Source organism: Akebia trifoliata, chromosome 8 (assembly GCF_017979445.1).
Source record: "Akebia trifoliata isolate Shusen 1 chromosome 8, ASM1797944v1, whole genome shotgun sequence".
In the NCBI taxonomy this organism is placed as follows: Eukaryota; Viridiplantae; Streptophyta; class Magnoliopsida; order Ranunculales; family Lardizabalaceae; genus Akebia; species Akebia trifoliata.
The window spans coordinates 40970192-40995315 of NC_141382.1; the positions used below are offsets into that span (position 1 = coordinate 40970192).

A 25124-nucleotide genomic window follows, 5' to 3' on the forward strand; every position below is an offset into this window, starting at 1 on the left:
TTAATCCAAAATCATAAGATCCCTCTCTTCTCTCTCTCTCTCTCACTCGAAAGTCGGAACACATTTGCACAAAGAAGATCTCTCTTTGTCTCTAGCAGCCATGAACGAAGAAGTCGAGCCATCAACCTCATCTTCTGCAAATAAAGATCCAATATATCTTCGAGCGAGAAGAGAGCCATTCGAGTACGGTCTCATCCCAATCTCCAAACTCATATTCTCAGATGGAACGGCAACCCTAGCTCCTCTCAAAGACAAGCTTGTTCAACGATCATCTTCTCTTCGAATCGATGCCAACACCATATCAGAAGTCTTTCAGATCTCGATCGACAATTCTCGTCTCGTCCTTGACACGCTCGCATCTGTTCTTCCATCCGATTCAGATCCGATTGTTGCGGCTAAGAAACCCGATGAGATCGATTCGATTGGTGCAGATGTTTATGATCTGATTCTATTTCTGTACATCCAATCGTATAGAAAGATTCTTCCAAAAACCCACAAGGATTCGGCTGCTGTTGCCGATGTCTGGCCTTCAACATCCGCCTTCGATGGATACCTTTCTGCTCTCTCGCCATTACAAGTAATGATCGTGATTCTATTTTATTTCGTTTTTTTTTCAAGTTTAGTTTGGAAATAGTTGATCCGAGAATGGACATCGTGCTAATTTGGAATTTGGTTTGATAGGCAGAACTATAACATTGGTTACTTTCGGAGATTTGCAATTAAAGCTTTAAAATTATTGTTTAATTATGCATTTATAAATCTCGCATTTTTGTATTTGGTTTTTTGCAATCAAAGATCCCAAAAAAATAAGTTCTATATATTTAGGAATGAATTTTCCTAATTTCTTTTTTCTGGTAACTTTTGGATCCTGTAAATGTTTTACTTTGCCAAGCAAATCATGAACTTCAAATTAATTTGACACTGCAAGTAGATTTTGTTCTAATTTGGAATTATATTGTGTTTGGTCATAATCTTCATCCATATTTAGATACAAGATGCGAACCATTTTCATGTTTGTTGAGTTGAACTTATGTAATTTTTTCATGTTCTATTGACTTGCAGCTTGTTCGCAGCAACAGCCGTCGGTTTATGCCATCACAGGTTGATGAAGAGACCCATCAGTTATCCTATTTGCAGAAGCACCTGGCTAACATACTTTCTCTTTTGGCGGAATCTGTAGAAGGCGAGGATGAAGAATCTCTGGTTGGTAGAATTACTGTTACTTTTTCTTTTCTTTTGAGTGCATCGCTTTGCCTAACATGATTTTCGTTACACATTTTTTGTTATTAAATTTGATTTATCCATCCACAAAAAAAAAAGAAGAAGAAAAAAGAGCTAGTGAACAACTAAACATTATTAAGACAAGTTGTAATTACAACTTTATTAATCTCATGGTTTTTATTTTATTTTTCTTGGCTCTTTTCTTTGGGAATGGAGGTTTAGTAGAAAGACATAAATTGATGCACCAATGATCTAGTCGATGCATTAGCGATGCTTGGTGTACATAGATACTTGTGTGAAGAACCAACAATGAGGGCTTTGAGAAGGAAGGGGTTGTAGAGAGAGAAGCTCTGAGGATCTAGAGTAAGACACTTCTTTGAAAGTGAATCTATACATTGGAAGCTTTGAGCATCCTCCCAACTCTAGGAGGAAGGTAAACAATCTTCTTGCAATTGCCCACCGTATATTTCTTGATGGAAGTTTCACTTTTATGGGTTCTTTTATCTTGTTCTCTTAGTTTTTTTTATACCAACCACTTCTGAGGGATGGAAGCTTCATCATCTGGTTTTTCTTGGAAAAACCTTTTTAAGGGAGGAGATGAGTCCATCTGTCAAAATCTTAGTTCATTTCCTTCCAACAGAGGAAGTACATTCCTGAGGAAAGTGATCAACGTGAGGCGGGAAGGTGGGATAATGCTCTTGTAGGCTATCTTCTTGGTAAAAGACCTTACCATATGGTTCTGAAAGCTTTAGTCCATTGAATGTGGAAGCTTAAGGGAAGTGTTGATATAATTTCTATGGATAAAGCCTTTTTCTTGTTTAACTTTAATTAGTCTGAAGATTGTGAATCAGTCTTAAATTCAGCAATTTGGATGATTGGATGACGCCCATTAATTCTTTGAAGGTGGAATCCATATTCGGAACTGGATAGGGATGCTGTATTTTAAATTCCGATTTGGGTTCGTCTATTGCAACTTCCATTGTAGTTTTGGGATCTAGAAACATTAGGGAAGATTGGGAGTGTAATTGGTATTCCTCTTCATTCAAATGAACTCTCGACGAAGAGATCCAGGTTGTTCTTTGCTAGATTATGTACAGAGGTTGATACCGATTGTGAGTATCCGGATCATGTTTTGTTAGCTTCTATAAATTCTTCTTGGTCAGTAAGGGGGGATTTAACGTTGTCAGGTTTAGGGAGGAGAAAGTAGGTGGTAATCCTGCTCTGATCAAAGGAATGGATGAGTTGAATGATTGTATCAATAATTGTGGTTTGATGGATGTTTTTTCTCCGGATCTTGGCCTTTCTTAGAGCAATAGAACGGCAGGTTCTATCAAATTATCTTTGGATAAATCAATTCTCTAATGTTGTTTTGAGGTATTTAAATCCTGGGGTGTCTGAGCATGATCCAATTTGTCTAAAATTGAAGAATGAGATATTGGCAAAGAAACCGTCTTTCAAATACTTTTCAATGTGGCTTTCACATCCTGATTTTAAATTGATTGTTGTTAATGCTAGGTTGTGCAAGTTGAAGGGAATCCAATGTTCAGATTGGTTGCCAAGTTAAGAAATGCCAAAAGGAACAAGAACAGATTTGGAAGAGTCCAATATAAAGTGAAGCGAATGCAATCTCTTGATATCTAGAACCGTATCCAAAATAAGCCTTTGTATGATATTTTGGCATTGCATGAAAAAAAAGTAGCAATTGCAGTGTTAAATTCAGCGATTAGTATTGAAGAGTCTTTTGTTCGGCTGAAATCCAGAGTTCAATGGCTAGCTGAAGGGATCGGAACACATAGTTCTTCTATGCTTCAAGTAATTCTAATATGGCGAGGAATGGTGTTCATGAGATAATCTCAGACTTTGGAGAGGTGATCAGAGATGAGGAGAAGACCGGCCTTGCATTTGTGGACTATTTTTCTAGCATATTTTTGGTAAGCTCCTCAGATCAATGCCATGGTATTCCTTTCAAATCTAAGCTTTGTGTCGAGCAATCTCACTTTTTCTTGAATCCTGTTTCAAGGGAATAGATAAAAGATGTCTTGTTCAAATTCCCTAGAAATAAAACTCTGAGGCCAGATGGCTTTTGTGCGGAGTTCTTTTGGCATTTTTGGGATTTGGTAGGGCCTGACCTGTATGAAGGCATTGAGAATTTCTTTAAGCACAGGAAGTTTTTAAAGGAAATTATTGCCACATTGATTGCCCTAATATTAAAGGAGTCGGGTGCAAATTTTTATGCTAAGTTTTGGCCAATAGATTAGTTGTTTGTCTTCCAAGAGTGATTAGTCCAAATCAATCAATCTTCTTTAGAGGTCGTCAGATTTCTGATTATATTCTTCTAATTCATGAACTGGTTCATAATTTTCATCTCAAATCTTCATAACCAGCCTTTTGTGCTAAAATTGATATGTATGAAACTTATGATAAAGTTAAGCGGGATTTTTTTATAGCCTATGCTTTTTCAGTTGGGGTGTGATCAAACTTGGGTGATTTGGATTACGGAATGCGTATCTTCTCCAAAATTCTCAGTTATTATCAATGGGTCGAATCATGGGTTCTTTTCAAGTAGTTGTGGTCTTAGGCAACGGGACCCTCTATCCCCTTATTTGTTTACCATTGTGATGGACGCATCATCTTGTTTGCTTGAAGAAAGAGTTCATTATCATGAGATCGTTGTTCCCTAAAGGCTAGGGGTTGATCCAGTTTCTCATTTGATTTTTGTTGATGGGATTTTACTTTTTTCATAGTGTAGTTCATATTCAGCCACATCCATTCATAACCTTTTGGTGGAGTTTTCAAAAAAAGTTAGGTTGCAAGCCAATATTGATAAAAGTAAATTATTTTTTAGTTCTTATTGCGTTGCCAATGATTCTATTATAAGAAATCTTCCCTTCAAGGAAGGTGGTCTTATTAGGTATTTGGGATTTCATTTGTCTTCTTCATGATTATCTTCATCTCTTTGTCAGCCATTGTTGGATCGTATTCAAGCAATGTTGGAGGGGTGGAAATCTCATTTGTTATCCTACGTGGGTAGGGTAGAACTCATTAAATATTCTTCACGTTTTATTCATTTGTTCTGGAGTTAGTGTTTTTCATCTCCCTAAGAACACTATTCTTAAAATTGAGTCATTGTTATCCAAATTTCTTTGGGGTGGTTCTTTGTTGGTTAGGTGGACTAAGATTTGTTGCCCCTTAGAAGAGGGAGGTCTTGGAATAAGAGGAGTGGCTGATTGAAATAAGGTTTGTATGTTGAAACTCGTGTGAAAAGTTGTAAAGAATAACTCACTTTTGGGTAAGGGTAAGCTATGTTGGCAATGCCAATTTTTGGCCTTGTAATGCTCCTCAAAATTCAACTTGGGCTTGGTGTGGAATTTTAAGTGCTTGAGATGATGCAGTAAAGCATATTAGAATAATCATTGGGGATGGTTTGTCTTTATCTTTATAGAGTGATCCATGGCTTGAAGTTGGAACTCTAATTTCAAGGTTTGGTGCAAGTACTGTGAATTATTTTTGGAGTTATATGGGGGCTGTTGTGTCTGATATTGCAGCAAGTAATGGCTGGAATTTGCCTTGGCTTGTGAATGAGAGAATGTTAGAAGTTGCTAGTATTAGTCCTTTTTTGATAACCAAAATTTTATTGAAGAAGAGGACAAGAAGTCCGCAAAGGAAAAACACAAAGAAAACATAAGAAAAAAAAACAAACCAAACCCACCTCAACCAACCACAATCACTCCCTACAAATCAACTCCCACCTAAAAAAAAAATCTTCAAATCTTAGCCCCCTAAACTCAAGAAACTGCTTGCACCAATAGAACAACAAGAACAACAAACCTACAATGCTAAAGATGATATCTTGTAATGAATGGTTCTTCCCTTCAAAGATGCGCCTGTTTCTTTCTTTCCACAAGCCCCAACAAATAGCACCAGGAACAAAATTCCAAAGAATCCTCTTCTTACCATTTAAGTCTATGGACCTCCACCCCTCAAGAATAGCAAGAACATAGGGAGGGGCCCACTAAGAAAGATTGAACAAAAAGAGGAAATGAGACCAAACTAGATGAGCCACCCCACAATGAATAAGAAGATGATTAACTGACTCATCATTAGAATTACACAGGTGGCAAAACTCCGCTAAAATCATACCCTTCGCTTTAAAGGTGATTGCAGTTAAGAAGCTTCCAAAGTTGCAACCACAAGAAGAAACCAACTTTTAAAGGAACACCCAAGGGCCATATCAAAGAGACCGGAACGACAAGGCCCTCGTCAACACTAAGGAGATCGTAAAAAGATTAAACGTTGAAGATTTCGTTCGAATTACCAATCCAAGTCCAAGAATCCTCCAACAAAGTAGGAGAGGCAAAAGAAGGTAAAAGCTCAATAAGGGATGAAATCGTTGGGATCTCCCAATCGTTGAAGTTTATTTGAATCCAAAGTCCCAAGACAACAGAAATGAAGAGACCGACATTATTTTTTTTGTTGACATGGCATAGAGCTCGGGGAAAATAACTTAAAGAGGGAATCGCTACACCATCAATCGTCCCAAAAACGAATCTTATCACCTCTTCCCACTACGAACTTAATGAATTTTTCAAAAAGAGGAGCTACCTTTTGAATACCTTTCCACACCCCACAACCGTAGGGTCTCCTACTTAACGTACTACTTCAGCCCTTAAGCTTCTCCCCATACTTTCCCTTAATAATCTTCCTCCAAAGCCCCCCATTTTCTAAACCAAATTTCCACAACCACTTCCCTAGTAACGCCTGATTTGTTTGCCTTAACCTCCAGAGCCCCTCTAGAATTATTGAGAGGCATCCATGCCCTACACCTTTAGAAAGGTATCATATTGTTTGGACGTTGAATCCAACAGGTGAATTTACTCTCAAATCTGCATGGGATTCATCACATATCAGGTATGAAGAAGTGAATTGGTTTAAAGTTGTATGCAGCTAAGAATTTCCCTTGTCATTCGTTCATTGCATGGTTGGCGGTGATGGAATAGCGCTAGAGGTATGTGTATGATTTCCAAATGTGTGTTGTGTTGGGTTGGGTGGATTATGAAAATAATGATCACATATTTTTTGGATGCTCTTCTTTTTCCTGTTGGCTATGGAAAAAAGTGCTGAAGGAATTTGGTATTGCAAATAATCGAATTGGATCTGCTAGGGTAGAAGCAGATTATCTTGCTCACAAACCTTTACCAAGTGTTTTGCTACTTAAAATGCTATGTGCTGCATGTTCCTCATGTATTTATAATACATGGAGGGAGCGTAATGCTCGTGTGTTTGATGATAAGAAAAGGCACAAGGTCGAGATATTCAAATAGGTTGTGGAGGATATTAAATCTATGTTCAATAATGTTAAAATAAAAGGGAGGCCGTCTCAACTTGAGATGGAGGTTTGCAATGTTGGGATTGTAGGTATGAAGCTATTCCCCCCCATCTTTAAACCAAATTTTTTTTTTTGTGGCTACACCTAAGGAAGGATATCTAAAAATAATACAGATGGGTCGGTTTTTGCTAGTGGAGTTGGAATAGGATTCATAGGAAGGGATTATCATGGAGCTTGTACATTTGCAGCTTGTGGGTTTCTCCAGGAGACTGATATTTTTGTGGTTGAACTACAAGCAATATATTGGAGGCATTAAACTTTTTGGACTTAGAAGGTTTAATGAAAGTGGAAGTTACATCAGATTCTTCTATGTGGTCGAGAGTATAAATGGGGTGGTAGTTGCCTTTTGGAAGTATGTTTTTCTAGTTCGGAAGAATTGGAGGCTCGTTAGTCATTTACTAATTGCAAAATCGATTTCTAGTGGAGAGAAGCAAATAGAGCAGCTGATTTCTTGACTTGGAAAGGGGTGACTTCTCAGCAAAAGTTGATATTTTTATGCCTGTTAAATGTTCCTAGAGAATTGGATGCGATTTTGCAAGAAGACTTGTATTGTAATTACATTCTTTTGATTTGAATGAAGGGTGGAGGCCTTAATCCTCTAGCTTACCGACAAAAAAAAGATACTTTTCCCTATTATCTTATCTTATAGTGTTTTTTTTATAGGTATAAGGTTAGTGGTTAGCAAATAAAGTTGGGTTCATGGGGGTTTGAACCTAGGACGTGAGAAAAACACTCCACACGTCTTACCACTTAGCTAAGTAGGCACTTCATTGTATAGTTTTCTTTTGCACAGAAGAAATAGGAATCACTTAAGTTGAACATGTGTGAAGGAAATGGAAGATGTGGGAACTAATCTATTAATAGTTTAATACTATATTGTGATAAACTTTCTATTATTGAAAAAATGCAATAGAGAAAAATACTGAAATATTCATTATTTCTATCTTCTCCATTTTTGTAAACTTATTGAATGTAGTTGAGAAGCAACATCACAATATTCAAAATGAACGTGTAGAGCGGTATTCAATTTTCATATGTTACTCCAAATGGTTGTCTTTTGTGATACAATGAGTCGTGCTTGTTGTCATTATGCTTCTATCATTTCTCTGATATCATTATTATCAACTTGTTTAGGCAACGAGTCTCCAAACTTCTTTAAATTGATGATTTAGAGAAAACTTGGAAATTCTTTATTCATTGTCTAACTGATAGAAATATAACCTCATGTTTATAAAGGCTCCTATCTTTAATGACTTAAGTTACAGACCAAGAATCAATTCACAAGAGAAAAATGTGAGAAAAAACAAGGAAAGGAGAGAGAGGGACGGACTTGAATTAGTTCGCCCCCTCCTCATCTTCTCTATTTATATTATAAAAGCAAGTGTGGCCCACTTACACTTAGGTAAAGACGTGGGCCCACCCAATAAAAAAAATTATTCTAACGCTCCTCAACCTAGAGCATACATCTCATAGATGCCTGACTTTGAATAAAAAGAAGAAAAAAGTACACTAGATAAATGCTTAGTAAGAAAATCAGCTGATCACTAGATTTCGCATCGGGTGTGACAATTTGTTTATGCATGAGTAAATCTTAAACAAAGTGACAATCAACTTGTGTTTTGTGCGCTTATGAAATATAAGTTGTTAGGGATAAAGATGGTTGTTTGGTTGTGACAATACATCTGCATAGGTAATGGAGCATCAACACCCATGTCTCAAAGAAGAGAATGAACCCACAACATCTTAGAAGTCGTGTGAGCCATTGTACGATACTCAACTTCAACACCAAAGCGAACCACCACGTTTTGCTTCTTACTACGCGAAGTAACAAGATTTCCACCCACAAATGTGTAATAACCAGAGGTGGATCGGTGATCCGAACAGCTCACAACCTAGTCGATATCAGAGTATTTAGAAATAGTCAAGGAAGAGCAAGGAATGTACAAGAGACTTTTTTCAGGAGCGTCTTTGAGATAGTACAGAATACGATAGATAACTTCCCAATGAGGTTGTTGAGAGGCATGCATAAACTGATTAACCACTCCCACAACATAAGTAATGCTACGACGAGTAACTGTAAGATAGATGAGCTTTCCAACCAACGATTTGTACCTTCCAGTGTCATAAAAAACTTCTCCCTGTTCAACATCAAGCTTGACAAAAGTATCCATGGGAATATCAATTGGACGAAATCCCATAGTGCCTGTCTCAAATAATCATTCCAACACGTATTTGCATTAACACAGAGTGAGACCTTCTTTGGAACGGACAACCTCATTCCCAAGGAAGTAATGAAATATGCCTAAGTCCTTTGTGTGGAATTGAATACCCAAATGAGTCTTCAACTGAGAAATATCCATAGTCATTGCCAGTGACAATGATGTCATCCACATAGACTAAGAATAATAGTACCTGAGGTGGAATGCCAAGTTAATATAGAATGATCAAAGGTAGAATGCTGAAATCCATAGCAAAGCACCACAGAGCTAAATTTGTTAAACCAAGCGATTGCTTCAGCCCATACAACACTTTCTTCAATCTACACACCATATATTCTTTCCCTTCAACAACATAGCCTGAAGGCGGATCTACATACACTTCTTCCTATAAATCGCCATGAAGAAATGCAATTTTGATGTCTAGTTGGTATAGTGACCTGTTAAAACTTATTGCGACAGACAAAAGAATTCTAAAGGAGTTGAGTTGAGCAACAAGTGAAAAAGTCTTATAATAATCCATACAATAAGTTTGAATGTACCTTTTAGGCATCAATCGAGCCTTAAGTTGATCAACAAATCCATCCGGTTGATATTTCACTGTGTACACCTAACGACATCCAATAATGGTTTTCCTAGAAGGAATATGAGTGAGTTCCCATATATGATTTTGATAAGTGCATGCATCTTGTCATCCATAATAATTTTCCATCCACAAGAAGTCAGAGCCTGGCGAAAAGAATCGCGGACAAAAACAATGAACAACAACAATGCAAATGAGCGAAAAATAGTTGAATGGCGATTGAAAGACACAAAATTTAATATAATATGTTTACTGCAAGAATGAATACTTTTCTGCATTGCAATAAGTAGTGTAGAGGATGAGGTAGAGTTGTGAGAGGTCCTCAGGAGAGTCAGGTAATGGTGCAGGAAGGTCCTTAGGAGAGTCATGTGATGGTGTGGTTGCGGTTGGACCATGTGATACAATTGGGCGATGCTGAGAGCATTGATAAACCTACAAGCACTGCAATAGGTAGCGTAAAGGATGAGGGAGAGCTGTGAGAGGAGGTGAGAGGTCTTCAGGAGAGTCGAGTGATAGTGCAGGAAGGTCCTTAGGAGAGTCAGGTGATGGTTTGGTTGCGGTTGGACCATATGATACAATTGGGTGATGTTGAGAGCGTTGATCAACCTACAAATGTGGAGGAGAAGACATTGGAAGAGGAACTGTAAGCAAAATTAACTCCCCTTGACGAGAAGAGACGAGATCATAATCAAACTGTCAACCCGAAATAGAGAAGGGAGTAGGATTAAAACAAGTAACATCAACACTAGTATAATACAGACGTCCTACAAGATCAAATCAACAATATCCCTAATGAGTTCTATAGTAACCCAAGAAGACACTTAACAACACAAGGAGACAACTTATCAATACCAGTCTCAAGAATGTGGACGAAAGAAACACACCTAAAGACATGCGGAACAATAGGAATGGGTTTGACATTAGATATAACAAGGAAAAAGGAGTCGAATTATCCAATATTGGTGTAAGAACCCGATTAATAAGGTAATAAGTAGTAAGAACTGCAATTGCTCAATAAGATTTGAGAATGTACATGTTAAACAATAAGGTGCGAGTGACATTCAAAAGAGGATAAAGCTTACGTTTAACAATTTCATTTTGTTGGGAAGTGTGTGGGCAAGTAGTCTGATGGATACTACCATGTCTACAGAAATCAAACATATAGTTTTGGGTATACTCAAGGGCATTGTCAGAATGGAAAATTTTAACATGTCATTCAAACTGAACAAATATTTCATTATAAAATGCTAGAGAGATTTTGGGTAGTCCAGAACAATTCTTCATTAAAAATTGCCAATCATTTGAGAATAATTGTCCACAAAAATGACAAAATTAGAAAAATGAGAAGTAATCTTTATCCTTGCAGGACCCCAAATGTCTGAATAGACTATATCAAAAGGACTCAACTGACGACTCTTTAAATTTTGGGGGGAAACTAATACGGTAGTGCTTGCCTAACTGACAAGCTTTACATTCCAAAATTGAAATAGGACTCAACATGGGAACAACTTGGCGCAACTTCTGCAATGACGGATGACACAAGCGATAATGCTAATGTAGACATGGTTTTAAATCTCGTTCGAGATTGAGATGACTCGGGCGAGTCATCTCCGTCTCGTTGCTGAACGATACGGAAATTCGGTGTGATACAAACATCACAGTGTCTTGTGAGATGTACATGATATCTCGTCTAAGATTTCGCATAAATAGATCAGAAAAAATCTAGGCAACTCTGCAAAAAGAAGGTACTGTAGCTCTTTGTACATAAACAATAACTTCATTTCTTCAAAATTGGAAGAAACCCTAAAACTCAAGGTTTTCTCTATTTTTTTTTTTTGTTTTTGGCAAAACCCCCTTCTCTTGAAGATGGATTTCTAAAAAGGAAAATCCCCTCCTTTTCTTCAGGTTTAGTTAACTGCAGCTATGAAAAATATTTTTTTTTAAGGATTTTTGAAAGGCAAATTCACATGGTCTCGTTGTCAATCGGGATGACTCGGCCGATACGCTTGTTCATGAACGTTACGAGACATCCAATCGAGATTTAAAACCATGATTGTAGAGGAGAGACTGCAATACTCAATGCAGGAATTGACTCATCACGGTCTAGAAAACACAACTTATTATGCTCATGCCCCTAACCAATTACCTCCTTCTTTGTGCTGAAATCTTGAAAAACAAAATAGGTAGGAGAAAAGGTTATAGAACAATGCAGTGATTTTGTTAGTTGACTCACAAAAAGAAGATTAAATGGAAACTCAGGTTAAGAAGATTACCAGTTCCAAGCATCGGTCAAGAAGAATCATTAGCTAAGACTATGGGATTTAGAGGAGTGAAAATTAGAAAAAGATTGAGGTGATACGAGACATATGAACACTAGCTCTAGAATCAAGAACCCAAGATGAAGGGGATTGAGTCGCTACACAAGCAGATTTACTTGTATTGGCCATGGTTGTGGTGGGAGCAAATTAAGGAGAGGTTAGACCTGACAACTTCTGGAGGATCTGACTGAGTAGAGCATTAATGTTGTCCTGAGATGCAAAATCTATAACCATGGTCTTGAGAGAAAAAGGTTGAGGAATAGAGGCTAAAGGCATATCAACAGATGATTGGTGAGCATAATCAGAGAGTAATCCTCTCTATGCCTAGTCTTTCCACAATAGTTGCACTTCCAACTGGATTTATCAGTACTAGGGCCAGAGCTACCATCACCACCACGATTACCACCCATGAGAACTTGAGCATCTATGGGAGCAATCATCGATGTATATTAAAAGACAAGTTGAGAAACTACCTGCCAATCGAGAACAACCAGCACCAATAATCCACAAAATAAATGCGCAGAAATCTGATAGAGAAAAAAGCAACACTTTTACCAAAAGTTGGAGAGAGGAGATTTGACAAAAAACATACTGTAACACATCGGAGAGCAAAAACACCGTCAAAGTAGTAACAAAGGAGTAGAAAACACCTATGAGAGGTGGCAATGGTAGATGACAAACCCAAGTTGCGATTTTTGAGAAAATAAAAACCCCTAAGAATTGACCTAAACACCACTGGGCACAGAAAATCTGTCTTTAAAGCTCTCAAAACTGATCATGTAGCCCAAAGAAAAAATAACTGCAACAAGTCACAACCACCAATAAGGCCCTATATACACATCTAGGGGTTCTCTTGAAGCACAACTAGGGATTAAAATCCTTTTTTGTGTGTGTATAAAATACTATTCATAGCAATGTTCACACGACATTGTTCACGGAATACTATTCACAGATTTATTCTAAAAAGCTGAATTTTGGGCTTCAAAACTGCAATATGGACTTCACAATCATCGACAAATCATAACCAAATCAGAAACTACACCCTAGATACACATCTAGGTATAAAAAAACTGCAAACGAAGACTCCTAAGTCATGCTTTGTACAAAGGCCTTAGGGTTAAGAACCCGAATGAAAAAGAGAAGAAGAAAAATAGGAAGACGAGGAGGAATGGATTCATTTAAGAGCAGAGATGCTCTGATCCCAAGTTAGAGACCAAGAATCAATCCCAAGACAAAAATGAGAGAAGAAGCAAGGAGAGGAAGAGAGAAGAGGAGAGAGAGGGTCGAACTTGTATTAGTTCGTCCCCTCCTCTTCTCTATTTGTATTATAAAAGCATGTGAGTTCCACTTACATTTAAGTAAAGACGTGGGCCCACCCAATAAAAAAAGTAACTCTTTAACAACTTAAAAGAAGCAATCTACCTAAATTACTATTAACTTGAAGCAATTAATAAACAAGCAACTAATAAAATAAAGTTCTGGCCGACCAGCTCATAGTGGGCTGTACAGCCTGACAATAGGCCCAATAATAAAATCAAAACATAACTTGGAACTGGCTCATATACTAATAAAAAAATAAAAAAAATCTGGCCAACAAACATTGGCCTAATAACTAGTACCACATAAAAACCAAGTAAAACTAGATGTGTTGCCCAATGGACCCTTCATGCGTCCATGCTCCAATGATGTCCTTATCAAAGTGTGTTCGTTTTTAGCCACCTAGCACTATTCTATGGCTCGTATCATCTCAAATCTTTCCATCTTTATGGTTACTTGAACCTAAATAGCAAGATTATTTCTTGACCATGGTCTTAACCAATGTGTGATACGTCCAAATATCCTTATGCAGGTTGTACTACATGTATTTTGTCTTGGTCCCACTCACCTTAAAACTGTTAATATCTAACGTATGCTTTTGTAGTTCTAGTGTTGCACTACCCCCTCTCTAGTGGTTAATAGCATCTGCAAATAACATATACCAAGGGCCTCATTTTGAATACGAGTAATTAAACTATTTGTAATTAGTGCAAAAAGGTATGGACTCATGGCTGATTTCTAATTAAATATCCTATAACTGAGAATTACCTTGCTCACCTCAAATGGTTCATGTATTTATCTCATTTATTATGTCAATTCACTCGCTTGAGACTCCTTCCCCCCCCCTTTTCCTTTTTTTTTTTTATGCCATCTTCACTTGGAAAATATTTACATGCTTTGTTTAGTTGGTCAAAAAGATGTATGTGGCATTGACTATCCAATTTCTTTTCCCAAGTGTCCATCTTAACTTTGTGTCTATGTTTTATTCTTTGATGAGAGATGTCTGTTTTGCTATACTTTTATGTGCAGGTTTTAACCTTGGAGAGGTTTGAGCACCTTGAGTTCCTTATCCAGTTCGGAGAAAAGGGGTCAAATGGAATTCCATTGAGCCAGGCTGCTCCTTTTTTCGCAAATTCAGATCCTGACATGCCTGCCGTCCATGTTCCTGCAACACAAGTTCATGATTGGATTCTGCAGAATATAGTGTCCGCTTTAGAACATACTGCTGAAAGAGTTTCTTCAAAAGAAAATGGTCCGTCCAGTGTCACTGATCAGGATATCTGTATGGCTGATGCCTGCACAAGCTCATACAAAGTGTCAAGTGGGGCTAGGAGTGTGAGTTTTGTGGAGGGGATCTCAAAAACTTCAATTGTTAAGAAAGCATCTGATCTTAAAGGTTCTTCAGTGAAGGTGAGGTTTATATCATTTACTGATGATCTTAGTGTACAACACATTTACTTAAATTTGTGAACTCTGATTGGCTTGGCTGATCCATGGTTTAAAATATCGGAATGTATCGGTATTGGTCAAGACCGCTACGAAACATTGACCCCGAAACATTGAATGTTTCGGGAATGTTTGTATTGGCCCATATCATATCAGTTTTTTCATTAACCGAAACATTCAATCGATACGATATTTAAACCGTGGTCTGATCCCCAACATCGTTAGTAATTTATCATGTTTAGCAAAACCATGATCCATATTCTTTTATCATTTATAAGTTCTTATCAGTAGTTTGCACTAGTTTTTTTTACCTGCTGTTTTTTACTGGTTGTACCTTGTTGATAGTCTTCTTCACACCTAGTCTTCTAGAAGTAGTTGTTTTAGTTTAGCTAATCTGCATTCGGAAGGAGCTTTATGTGTTAAACCATAGCAATTTTCTGGGAGAGATCTGACACTTAGAAGACAAATGATTTACTCCATTAAGCTGGATTGTTGGATACTCGGATTTTACTGCATTTTACAGTAGTTTCTTGATGCACCTGCAATGATACTTCTCCTTTCTTCGGTTTTCTGGATTATGATATTTTGTGTTTTGTGGTTGATGGATGTATGACTTTATGGCTTTATTATGGCATGCTAAGTCATTATAACTTGTGGCTAGTTATAGATTTTATATCATATGTGATGTTGGATTATATATATATGGACAGCGTTCGGTAGACAAAATTCTAAACGAACTTTTGTCCTATATGGCAAAAAAGTTTCAGAATGGACTGATTTCTTGTGAGGATGATCATTATGGTGAGGGGATCATCCTCACAAAAAATCAGCCCATTATGAAACTTCTAACTTTATGAAAAGTGGTTACAAACTAAGAGTAAAAATTGATGGTCCACGATTCTTCAACTTGTAAACTGGGGCTAGAAATTTCAGAATGGGCTGTTTTTTTTGTGAGGATGATCCCCTCACCATAGAGACCATTGTCACTAAAAATCAGCCCATTCCGAAACTTTTAGCCCATATAGGACAAAACACTTTGTCTAGAATTTTGTTTCTTGAACCCGACCCTATATAAGTGATTTTGGTTGGTGGAGATCGACTCTCCTCATCCGCAACTTTACCCAATACTCTTATTTGTGGTGGCAGGGCATATCCACAAGAATTAGTCGTACTTTCAAAGGGGGTGGGCACACCCTGTTGCATGAAAGGAAAATATTTATTTGGTATCAACTTCGGATATGAATTTTTGATGTAGTTGTATTCATTCTTACATAAAGTGTCTTGATGCCCAATATACATCGAAAAAGATGACATAGTAGGTTGTTTGGGAAGGCTACAATCCATGCATATATTCGTCTTGAGAACATGCAAAGATCAATTCCTTGGGTTTTGAGATGCTTGAGTACAACTCATTCCCCAACTTTGGAAGAGACTAATTGGGATTTTGGTAAGTGGGACAAGAGTTGAGAGTGCATCATTCATTTGTAGGACCTCTCTAAAGAGTAAGTATATGTTACGCCTAACCCAGAATGATGAATTTGAGGGAAAAAAAAAATGAATAATCAAGAAAAATAAATTAGATAAAATTATTTAAATCTGCTACAAAAGTAGTAAGAAAGTGCCAATAAGTAATTAAAAGATGATTCTAGGCTAAGTTTTAATCCTGTAGGGCTACTCCCAAATATTAAATTGGGGGATCAAGGAAGATATAACTTCCGACTAGCCTAGGGTCTCAAACCAATACTAAGTAGGATTTTCTTGAACTCAATCAAGGGTTTCAAGAAAAAGGTTTTAGGCTTGAAGGATTGTATTAACTATTGTGAGGAGTTCCAACAATCCCTATTGGTTAAGTAAAAGTGTATATTCAAAGTTTTGCACTAGGGTGTGATTTTAGTATTCTCGATAAACAATAGTATTATTTTCAATCCTTGGAATCACACCAAGAAGGATGACTTCACATCAATCTCTTGAGAACTAAAAATCTATAAAATCTTATTAATTCTCTAATCAAATATAACTGAAAAAAAAAAGGTTTATATGGAGTTTTTTAAATTCTTGGACTAATCTCAACCACCAAATCGAATCTATGGCTAAGATGAAAACATAAAATAAAATAACTATTATGATTCTAATAGGTTCTTATATCTCTTAAATTTGTCCAACCCATTAATGGGCTACACAACCCACTAAATAACAATCCAATCGGTGCTATGCTCCCTAAAATCAGTCCAAATGCATCTACCCATTGTGGGATCTTTCTGATGTTTTGTAAATAGTGTCTTTGGTCTTGAAAATTCAAAATCTTGAAACTGAAACTTGATGTTCTCATCAATATGTAGTCAACATTTTATGAGGGAGCAAAGTTCGATTCTGGGAGGACAAATGGTGCAAAATGCTCCTCTTCATGAGCTATTCCCAGGACTATACTTGATGTCATGAAAAAAAGAATGCATAATTCTAAATGGAGAAGATTCGTCTTTGGCTTTAGGTCTCAAGAGATGCTTTAATGATTGGAAGATTCAGGAAGTTGTCTCTCTTATCAGTATTTCTCATGAAGTGAAGATTGTAAGGTGTGGGCATGTGGTCGGGATGGCAGTTTCTCTACGAAGCCCTTTTATTCTCATCTTGATGGAGATAGTGGGCCTTGTTTTCCTGCGTCCGCAATATGTATTCTTAAGAACTTGTCCAAATTATCCTTTATTGTGTGGGCTGCAGCTCTTGGTGAACTTCTCAACTTTGATCACCTCAGACTTAGGACATTGCCTTTGTTGACTTTTGTTTCATGTGTAAGTTGAGCAGGGAATCTGTTGACCATCTTCTCATTCATTGTAGTTTTGCTAACAATGTTTGGTCTTACCTCCTATCTTTGTTTTAAATCTCTTATCGTCCTCACCCGGTCTTCCAATAATTCCAAAGTTGAAAGTCCTCGTCTCCATCTGGCAGAGGAGGGATTTAGTGGAAATTTGGTCCCTTTGGGGTTTATGGAAGTAAAGGAACGAAAGAATCTACGAAGGGAAGGAAAACACATCCCGGGAAGTATTTATATTATTTTAGGCTTTATCTCTGTGTGTAAATAGTTTTGAGAGTTCAAAGGTCCTTTTTTTGAGAACTTTATATTTAGATTGGATTTGGTATGTAAAGGGATGGATAATTTTTGTTTGCTGTTTTCTTTTTGAGGCTATCTCATCCTCCTTTAATAAAATCATTTTATTTATAAAAAAATGCAGTCAACTCATGTGATTTATTTGCCTGAACTTTTAGAATGCTTATCACTATTATCTCTTCTGATAATGTATAATACATATGAACCAAATAGGCATCGAGAGTTGTGTTGTTGGAATTTAAATCAAATAAAATAATGAGCCTCCATTCAACACCATGAGGCTCATGAGGATCTGAGCGTGCACCATCGTCTTTTGTGTTAAAATAACTTTTGTTTATCAACAAAGAGAGATTTCAACACAAAATCCAATGGAACTTGATTTTTTTTATATCTTGAGACAGGTTTTCAAGATTATGAGCCTCTCTACCTTGGAACATTGCACAAAAGATAATTGTGCTATATCGTCTAATTGGTGCCTTTTTTTTGCTGGTCAATATTTTTGTGTGCCTTTGCTTGAGTTCAGAGATTTTATTCACAACTTTATTTGTAGATGTGCAGCATAGAAATTGTATGTTTAGTTATTTGAAGCTTATTGTCTTGTGACCAAAATAGTAGGTTGTTTGGGAAAGCTACAATCCATGCATATATACAGAGGTCAAGTCCTTGGGTTCTGAGGTGCTTGAGTACAACTCATTCCCCAACACATTGGGAGAGAGTGAATTGGCATTTAGGAGTATTAGTGGTGATGAGAGTTGAGGGCGCATCATTCATTTGCAGGAACTCTCTAAAGAGAAGTACATGTGGTCAACTCATATGATTCATTTGCACAAAAACTAATAATACTTATTGCCATTTGCTATCTTTCTAATCGTGTATAATACATAGGAGCCAATCATGCATCAAGATTTGTGTTGCCGGAATTTAAATCAAATAAATAATGAGCCTCCAGTTAAATTAACTTTGTTTTCAACAAAGAAAATTTCAACGCCACTTATAAAAATAAAAAAAATCAACACCAAATCCTTCAATCAAACTTTTTATTTTTAAACTTGAGACCAGTGTTGTCAATTGCGGTCGCATATGCGAATATGCAAGCACATATGCTATTTCCAAAACAAAAATCGCATATCCAAAAATATGCTATCTGACAAATTTGCGATGGCATATTTTTGTTTGCGATGGCATAATGTCCAATGGTCAATATTTTTTTTTGCAGCATATGCCACCACATATACGATGTGCTAAATCGCATATGCGAACAACATGTCTGATCGCTCATGGTCACATATGCTATTTAACAACATTGCTTGAGACATGCTTTCAAGGTTATGATCCTCTACCTTGAACCATTGCACTAAAAATAATTGTGCTATGTTGTCCAATTGGTGCCTTTTGCTTGTCTTTCTAGATTTTATTCACAATTTAATTAGTACATGTGCAGCTTGAAAATTGTATATTTAGATAATTGAAGCTTATGCGGATTCATACATATTCTGTGTCAATTTTTTCTTTCAGGTTCTAAATTGCCATGACTCAGTTATTTACATATTAGCTCCTTTAAGATACGCCACTGTTTATGGATGTTCTGATGCAACTATAGTTCTTGGAGCCATTGGCAAGGTATGTATGAAGATATAAGAAATTTCTGATGTTGACTTCTGAATATTTTTATGGCTTCTTGATTGTTCTAGATTAATATTTTTCAAATGTTTTTAAACATATTGAGTACCAAGTGGTCCCTAATCTTATACTCAGCACACTGTTGGTGCTCTAGAATCTCTCACCCTCTCCCACTTCTAGTACTAAATGTTAACCAACCAACTACTCCAAAAGACCGATCTGTTGGAGAGGGGAGAACTATGAATATAAGAGGGGTCAGGGGCTTAACTGGGTATGATACATCTGAGAATGGAGGAAAATATACACTCAACACTCCCCCTCATCCATAAGGGTGGAAAGAATCCAATCCGCGACCTCTACGAACCTAGCGCTTTGATACCATGTTAACAAACCAACTACTCCAAAAGACCATTTTTTTGGAGAGAGGAGAACAATGAATATAAGATGGTCACAGGGCTTAACTGGGGTTTGATATCCCCGAGAGTGGAGGAAAATATACACTCAACACTAAAATAGTTCAATTTCTTATCTTGATGACAGAGAGCCACTTCCTGACACTTGAAAATTTTCAATTCTCATAATTATATTTCTTCTAATTGACAAAGTTACAAAACTCTACAGGGCCAATCAAATCCTGTAAATGTCAAGGATAACATACATGGAATAACCACTTACAGAATAGGGGGTTTCTTCTCACCTTTATAATGGTTATTCCGTATCCCTGTGGTCACGTGTCTATTCGATAACATTGTTTTGATTTCAATTATTGGAGTATGGCAATGCAGTTCGGGCAGTGCCAATTGAAAGTCTGAAATAATTCTGATTTGACCAGGTGCTTCTGTTTGTTAATATTTTCTTTCTTCCATTCATGGCATGCGTGGGGATGCTCTTTAGTCTATTCATTACATAACAGCTGAATCGAGTTTGTATTTGGATAAGGGTTAGGGTTTCCAAAGATTAGGGATAACAAAAATACTAAAGGGCTTCAAGAAAGAGGTTATAATTTTAAAGGAAATCAGAAATATGTATTTTTTGGTTTAAAAAGAAAAAGTGGCTATAAGAATATGTTCCTAGAATTTTGGTATGTTGGAGAAGGAATATGTGAACTTGTGAAAAATTTAGGGTTTGAGAAGAAGAATAATGGTGGGGAAAGCAGAGTAAATCTATTGGTATCACACCAATATTATCCTAGGAACAACTCCTAGGATCACTTGAAGCTTCATACATCTGAAAGAGAAATAGCAAGCAGCAGTTTTTTTTATTCACCATATCTCCTAAAAAAATTACACAATAGGTCTTATATAGTGCTGTATACAACCCTACTTGCTGTCCTGTAAATATTGAAATTACTAAACTACCCCTAATGCCTACAAAAAGAAAAAAAATAATAGCGAGATCTCCCAACTAATACAAATGCCCACTATTATTTGCAATACCTAGACTGTCCATGTGGATTCTCCAAAAACGAAAAAAGCTCCCATGTATGATCCACTTTGTTATCATCTCACAAAATCAAGTTTTGGGCTTTTGATTATTCAAATTCTTATTACAACTCTTGTAAACTTGAAAGGGCTGTGATTGATCCCTATTAGAGGGGATCCAAATCACACAACAGGCAGCATATGGTGAGCTTTGTGGAGACCTTGGAACCCTTCACCCAACCTGCGGAGTTGCAGCGGGGATAGGGAAACATGGAGTTTCAATGAGAATAGAGGGGAGAAAGTAGAATGAAGGGGTTACGAGAGAATAGGTTGTGGGGGTGGAAGGGAAGTTTGGATATAGATCAGAAGTTTGCAATTAACTTGCACCCGCACCCATATTTTGGGTTACAAAAGCAAATGTAATGTTTTGGGTCAATTGTGCGGGCTCACATTAAATAATTTCAAGAATCTTATTTATGATGTGAAGCCTGTACAACTACAAATGCAAGACATTGTAAATTTACAGTGTTCCAAGCAGGACCTATATGGCACACTTTTTTAATAAGAAAAATGATTAATTTTTAGTTTTGTTGCAATGCTTGTGTTGAAATCTTGCCTAATTACATCCTTAAGTTGATAATTTCTTTAACATGGTGCATCTTTGATGCATCCAAAAAAATTATTGCATTGTATCATCTGCATCGGAAGCAACCAAAAGCTTATTTCTTCTCCACTCATTTCATTTGTAATGTTTCTTAAACTTTTGGCTCCATTAAGGGAAACTCGTATTAGTGTTATGTTATAAAATTTTCCCTTTATCTGATTTGTTTGTGTCAGTCTCTTTGAACAAACCATTTGGCAATAGTTTTATTATGATTTCATGTTGTATTTTGAACGAAAATATTACCTCAATTTTAATAGCCTCTTGCTTATACATTACTTTGCCCATCCTCAGAATATGCTTTAATTGCACAGCTTTCAAGTCTAGTTTTTATTGGTAGTGGATTCTACTTCTGTTGTTGTAACCCACAAAATCTTCATCCTCTTGCCTTTTTGAAACTTGTACACATTGTTAATTTCAACTTCAGTGCGGCAGGGGTGTAACTTTACTCACCTCTGTAGTTATCATCCATTATGTGGTGAGAAGCTTTTAATCACTCTGTTTTTCTGTAGATTTTCATATTTTTTTATAGTTTCTCAGCACTTAAAACTGAATAGAACTACTTTATTTTAACTTGCACAGTGGATTTGTATTATCCAATGTTTCTTTGGACATTCTTAATCATGTCCTGCAGCTGTGAATAGTTTATCTAGACATTCTTAAGATGCCTTGTTGATTGCTAACTGGTCACTGGTGTTAATGATTACTACATATGCCCTTTTAATTAGAGAGCATGATGTATTATACATGTCATCATATTTTAGATGATGCCATTCATTTAATGATAATAGGATGAATATTGGATCTGACTGCCCTGGGGGATTTCTTGTCTTTTGCAGGCTGTACGAATTGAGCACTGTGAAAGAGTGCAAGTGATTACCGCAACCAATCGCATCTGTATTGCCAACTGTCGTGAGTGTGTGTTTTTCTTAGGAGTAAACCAGCGACCACTTATACTTGGCGATAATCATAAATTGCAGGTGAGTGTTCTTGTTAGCTTCCCATTCATGCTAAATATCGTCCTTAAGCTAAATGTTTTTCTGAGTTCCACAATCACTATTAGTCTGAGTCTTGTTTTGAAACAGTTATTGGACCTCTTGGATAGAGGTCACATAATCTGTTTTCTAACCTCACAATCTGTAAATTGTTGACAAGTTATGTTGATTCTTGCACCAGGTGGCACCATACAACACATTCTATTCACAGTTGGAGGAACACATGACTCAAGTTGGTGTTGATGCCACTATCAATAGATGGAATGAACCTCTAGTGCTGGGTATGGTTGATCCACACGATTCATTATCTCATCCTGCAGGGGTTTCTGATGTTCAGGCTGAGTCAGCTACGTGCCTTGACCCTGATCAGTTCACAAATTTTTTGGTATGCATCTTTATGGCAAGGAAGTATTCAACTATATTTTAGGTGTTATGTATGATAGTATGCAACCATTTTCTTCTTTGGTCACACATTGTTTCTCCTTCAAGTGTCAACTAATCTTAGCTAAACATCATGCATAATTAATTACATATGATCCCTACTGAATTGTGAAGTCTACTTGGATCTTGATTAAATATCTTAAATTGTCTAATCGTTTTGACATGTGCTCTCTTTTTGTTGATGATGCACAGATCCCTAACTGGTTTGGAGGTGAATTACCACAGTCAACAAAAGAAAACCCATTTGTATTGCCCGAGGTTTACATAGCATCACAGCAGAAAAATGTATGTTAACAAAACCCCACGGATTATTGCTAGCTGTTATGTTTTGTTACTTGTGTAGAGCTTTGCATGTTCTCGTTTCATATTTCACAATGATTCACTATTTGTTTTTGTGTTAGTTTGATTTGATGTAGTTCTAATGCTTCTTTTGTGCTTAAATATTGTCTACAATAATTCTTTCTCAGGAACAGAGTTTAGGGGAGATTAAGCAAGCCTTGCGGGATGTGCAACTTGAAGAGAACCGAAAGCGGGAATTATCATGTGCCCTACATGTACACTTCAAGGACTGGCTATACGGTAATATTTGTTTCCCTTAAATATTTTTGCCTTGTATCTAATGTTACCGGTCCCACATCATGACAATTTGTTCATATTAGGGATATGTTTTATTTGAGCGTCTCTTGACCTTATTATCACAAAATATTATACAACTGTACTATATTTCTTGTGATACAAACGGCACATCCCTTTCTAGCTTGTAACGTCATCTAGGTTTCGTATTACTCCAATGGTAACATGAAATCATGATTATTTGGTGGATTAAACCACAATTATCCATTGAATTGAGCTAGGGCTTTGATTGCCACGATTTTACTCTTGCATAATAGTATTACAACCATGGAGTGATCACTTGGTGTATTTAAGAAATGGGCATTTATTGATGATATCACTAATCCAGTCTTGTAATATTGCTTGGCATATGTTATCTGCATATACATATATATATATATATATATATATATACCCAACAAAAAAACCCATGCTTTTTTTCCTATGGTGAGGAGATCATCCTCACAAAAAATTAGCCCATTCTGAAACTTTTAGTCCCATAAAAAATTGAGGAAGTGTGTTTCCAAGATTTTGTATTTAATTGGGGTACCATTTGTGACTCGTAGCACCCCGCCGGACGTCTATTTTTGCTTTCTTTCTTCTGTTTTCCTTGTTTTTCTTATCTTGTTGTTTGGGGGCTACCTCAGCCTCCCCTTCTTTTCTTCATTAATATAATTTATATTTATCAAAAAAAAAAAAGAAATGGTTTACAAATTATCGGTAAAAATTAACTGTCCAAGATTAGAAGTTCAGAATGTGTTACTTCTCAAAAAAAAAAAAAAAGAAGTTTCAGAATTGCTGATTTTTTGTGAGGATGATCTCCCCACCATAGAGATCATCCTATCAAAAAAATCAGCCCATTCCAAAACTTCTAGCCCACATAGGAAAAAACATGTTGGCTATGTTATTGGCTCTTGAACCCGACTATATATATATATGTAGAGAGAGAGAGAGAGAGAGAGAGAGAGAGAGAGAGAGAGAGAGAGAGAGAGAGAGAAGTGTTACCTGCATATATGATGAGGTGAAAATTCATTCTCCCTTCCATGATGAGGCTTTGACTAGCCTAGTCTTAGTTCTTGATTACATAAAAGTTATGATAGCTTGTATAGAAAACTAAGATTGGATTCCTCAAAGACTCAAATCATGAGTGGTTTAAGGGATCAGCTGAGCTTAAGCATATCATTTGATCCAACTCAAGATCGGCACTAGACTAGTCCTAAACTCATGTGAATCTGGATCAGTTCATATTGACTAACTGATTTTTTTTTTCTTTTGTTGCAGCTTCCGGGAATATCCGTCAGCTTTACTGCCTACAAGGTGACTGATGTTGAAGGATGTTATTACTACATGTTCAAGCTCTTCAAGAGTTTGTAAACTAAGCTTTCCGGTTTTTCATCTCGTCCTTTTACCTTCATTTGTTTCTCTCCCTATTTTTACAACTGTTGGAAGAAGAGCATCAATCATATATGCATGTGCAGTGAGTGATATTCATATCCATATATTAGGCCTAGTGCACACATGGCTATGAAGACTATGTTTCCTCCTGTCCTGTACTTCTTATTAAGTTAGGTTCACTTGTAAAACTAACAAACAGGGGTTCTTGAATCTGATGCCTTTGTTTTTTTTCCCCTCCTTGTGTTGGTAAGGCTTGTACTGGAGTTAACTCTTGTAGCACTAAATTCAGAAGAAACTTCCTGAAGATAGAAGTGTTGATTTAATTGATATTCAGTTTCAATAGTTGAGACCCAATTGTTGGAAATTATCTTATGCTAATTATTCGTCAA

The 25124-nt window shown here is 36.7% G+C and overlaps 1 protein-coding gene across 1 annotated transcript; it reads left to right on the plus strand.

Moving 5' to 3' along the window:
- Positions 1–25099, plus strand: LOC147396839 (Tubulin binding cofactor C domain-containing protein). The gene is made up of 9 exons (XM_086452088.1): positions 1–577; positions 1063–1203; positions 14071–14451; positions 19106–19210; positions 22132–22272; positions 22469–22672; positions 22921–23013; positions 23196–23307; positions 24622–25099. Exons 1-9 carry the CDS (start codon positions 101–103, stop codon positions 24663–24665), a joined length of 1698 nt encoding a protein of 565 aa, XP_086308214.1. The 5' UTR covers positions 1–100; the 3' UTR covers positions 24666–25099.
- The last annotated feature ends 25 nt before the right edge of the window (positions 25100–25124 follow it).

What these genes read in the sequence shown, in the direction of transcription:
- LOC147396839 (XM_086452088.1), top strand. Translation starts at nt 101, where the DNA reads ATGAACGAAGAAGTCGAGCCATCAACCTCATCTTCTGCAAATAAAGAT. An exon ending in TTCTTGGAGCCATTGGCAAG is followed by an intron (nt 19,211 to 22,131) that starts GTATGTATGAAG and finishes TGTCTTTTGCAG; the next exon opens with GCTGTACGAATTGAGCACTG. An exon ending in GCGATAATCATAAATTGCAG is followed by an intron (nt 22,273 to 22,468) that starts GTGAGTGTTCTT and finishes TTCTTGCACCAG; the next exon opens with GTGGCACCATACAACACATT.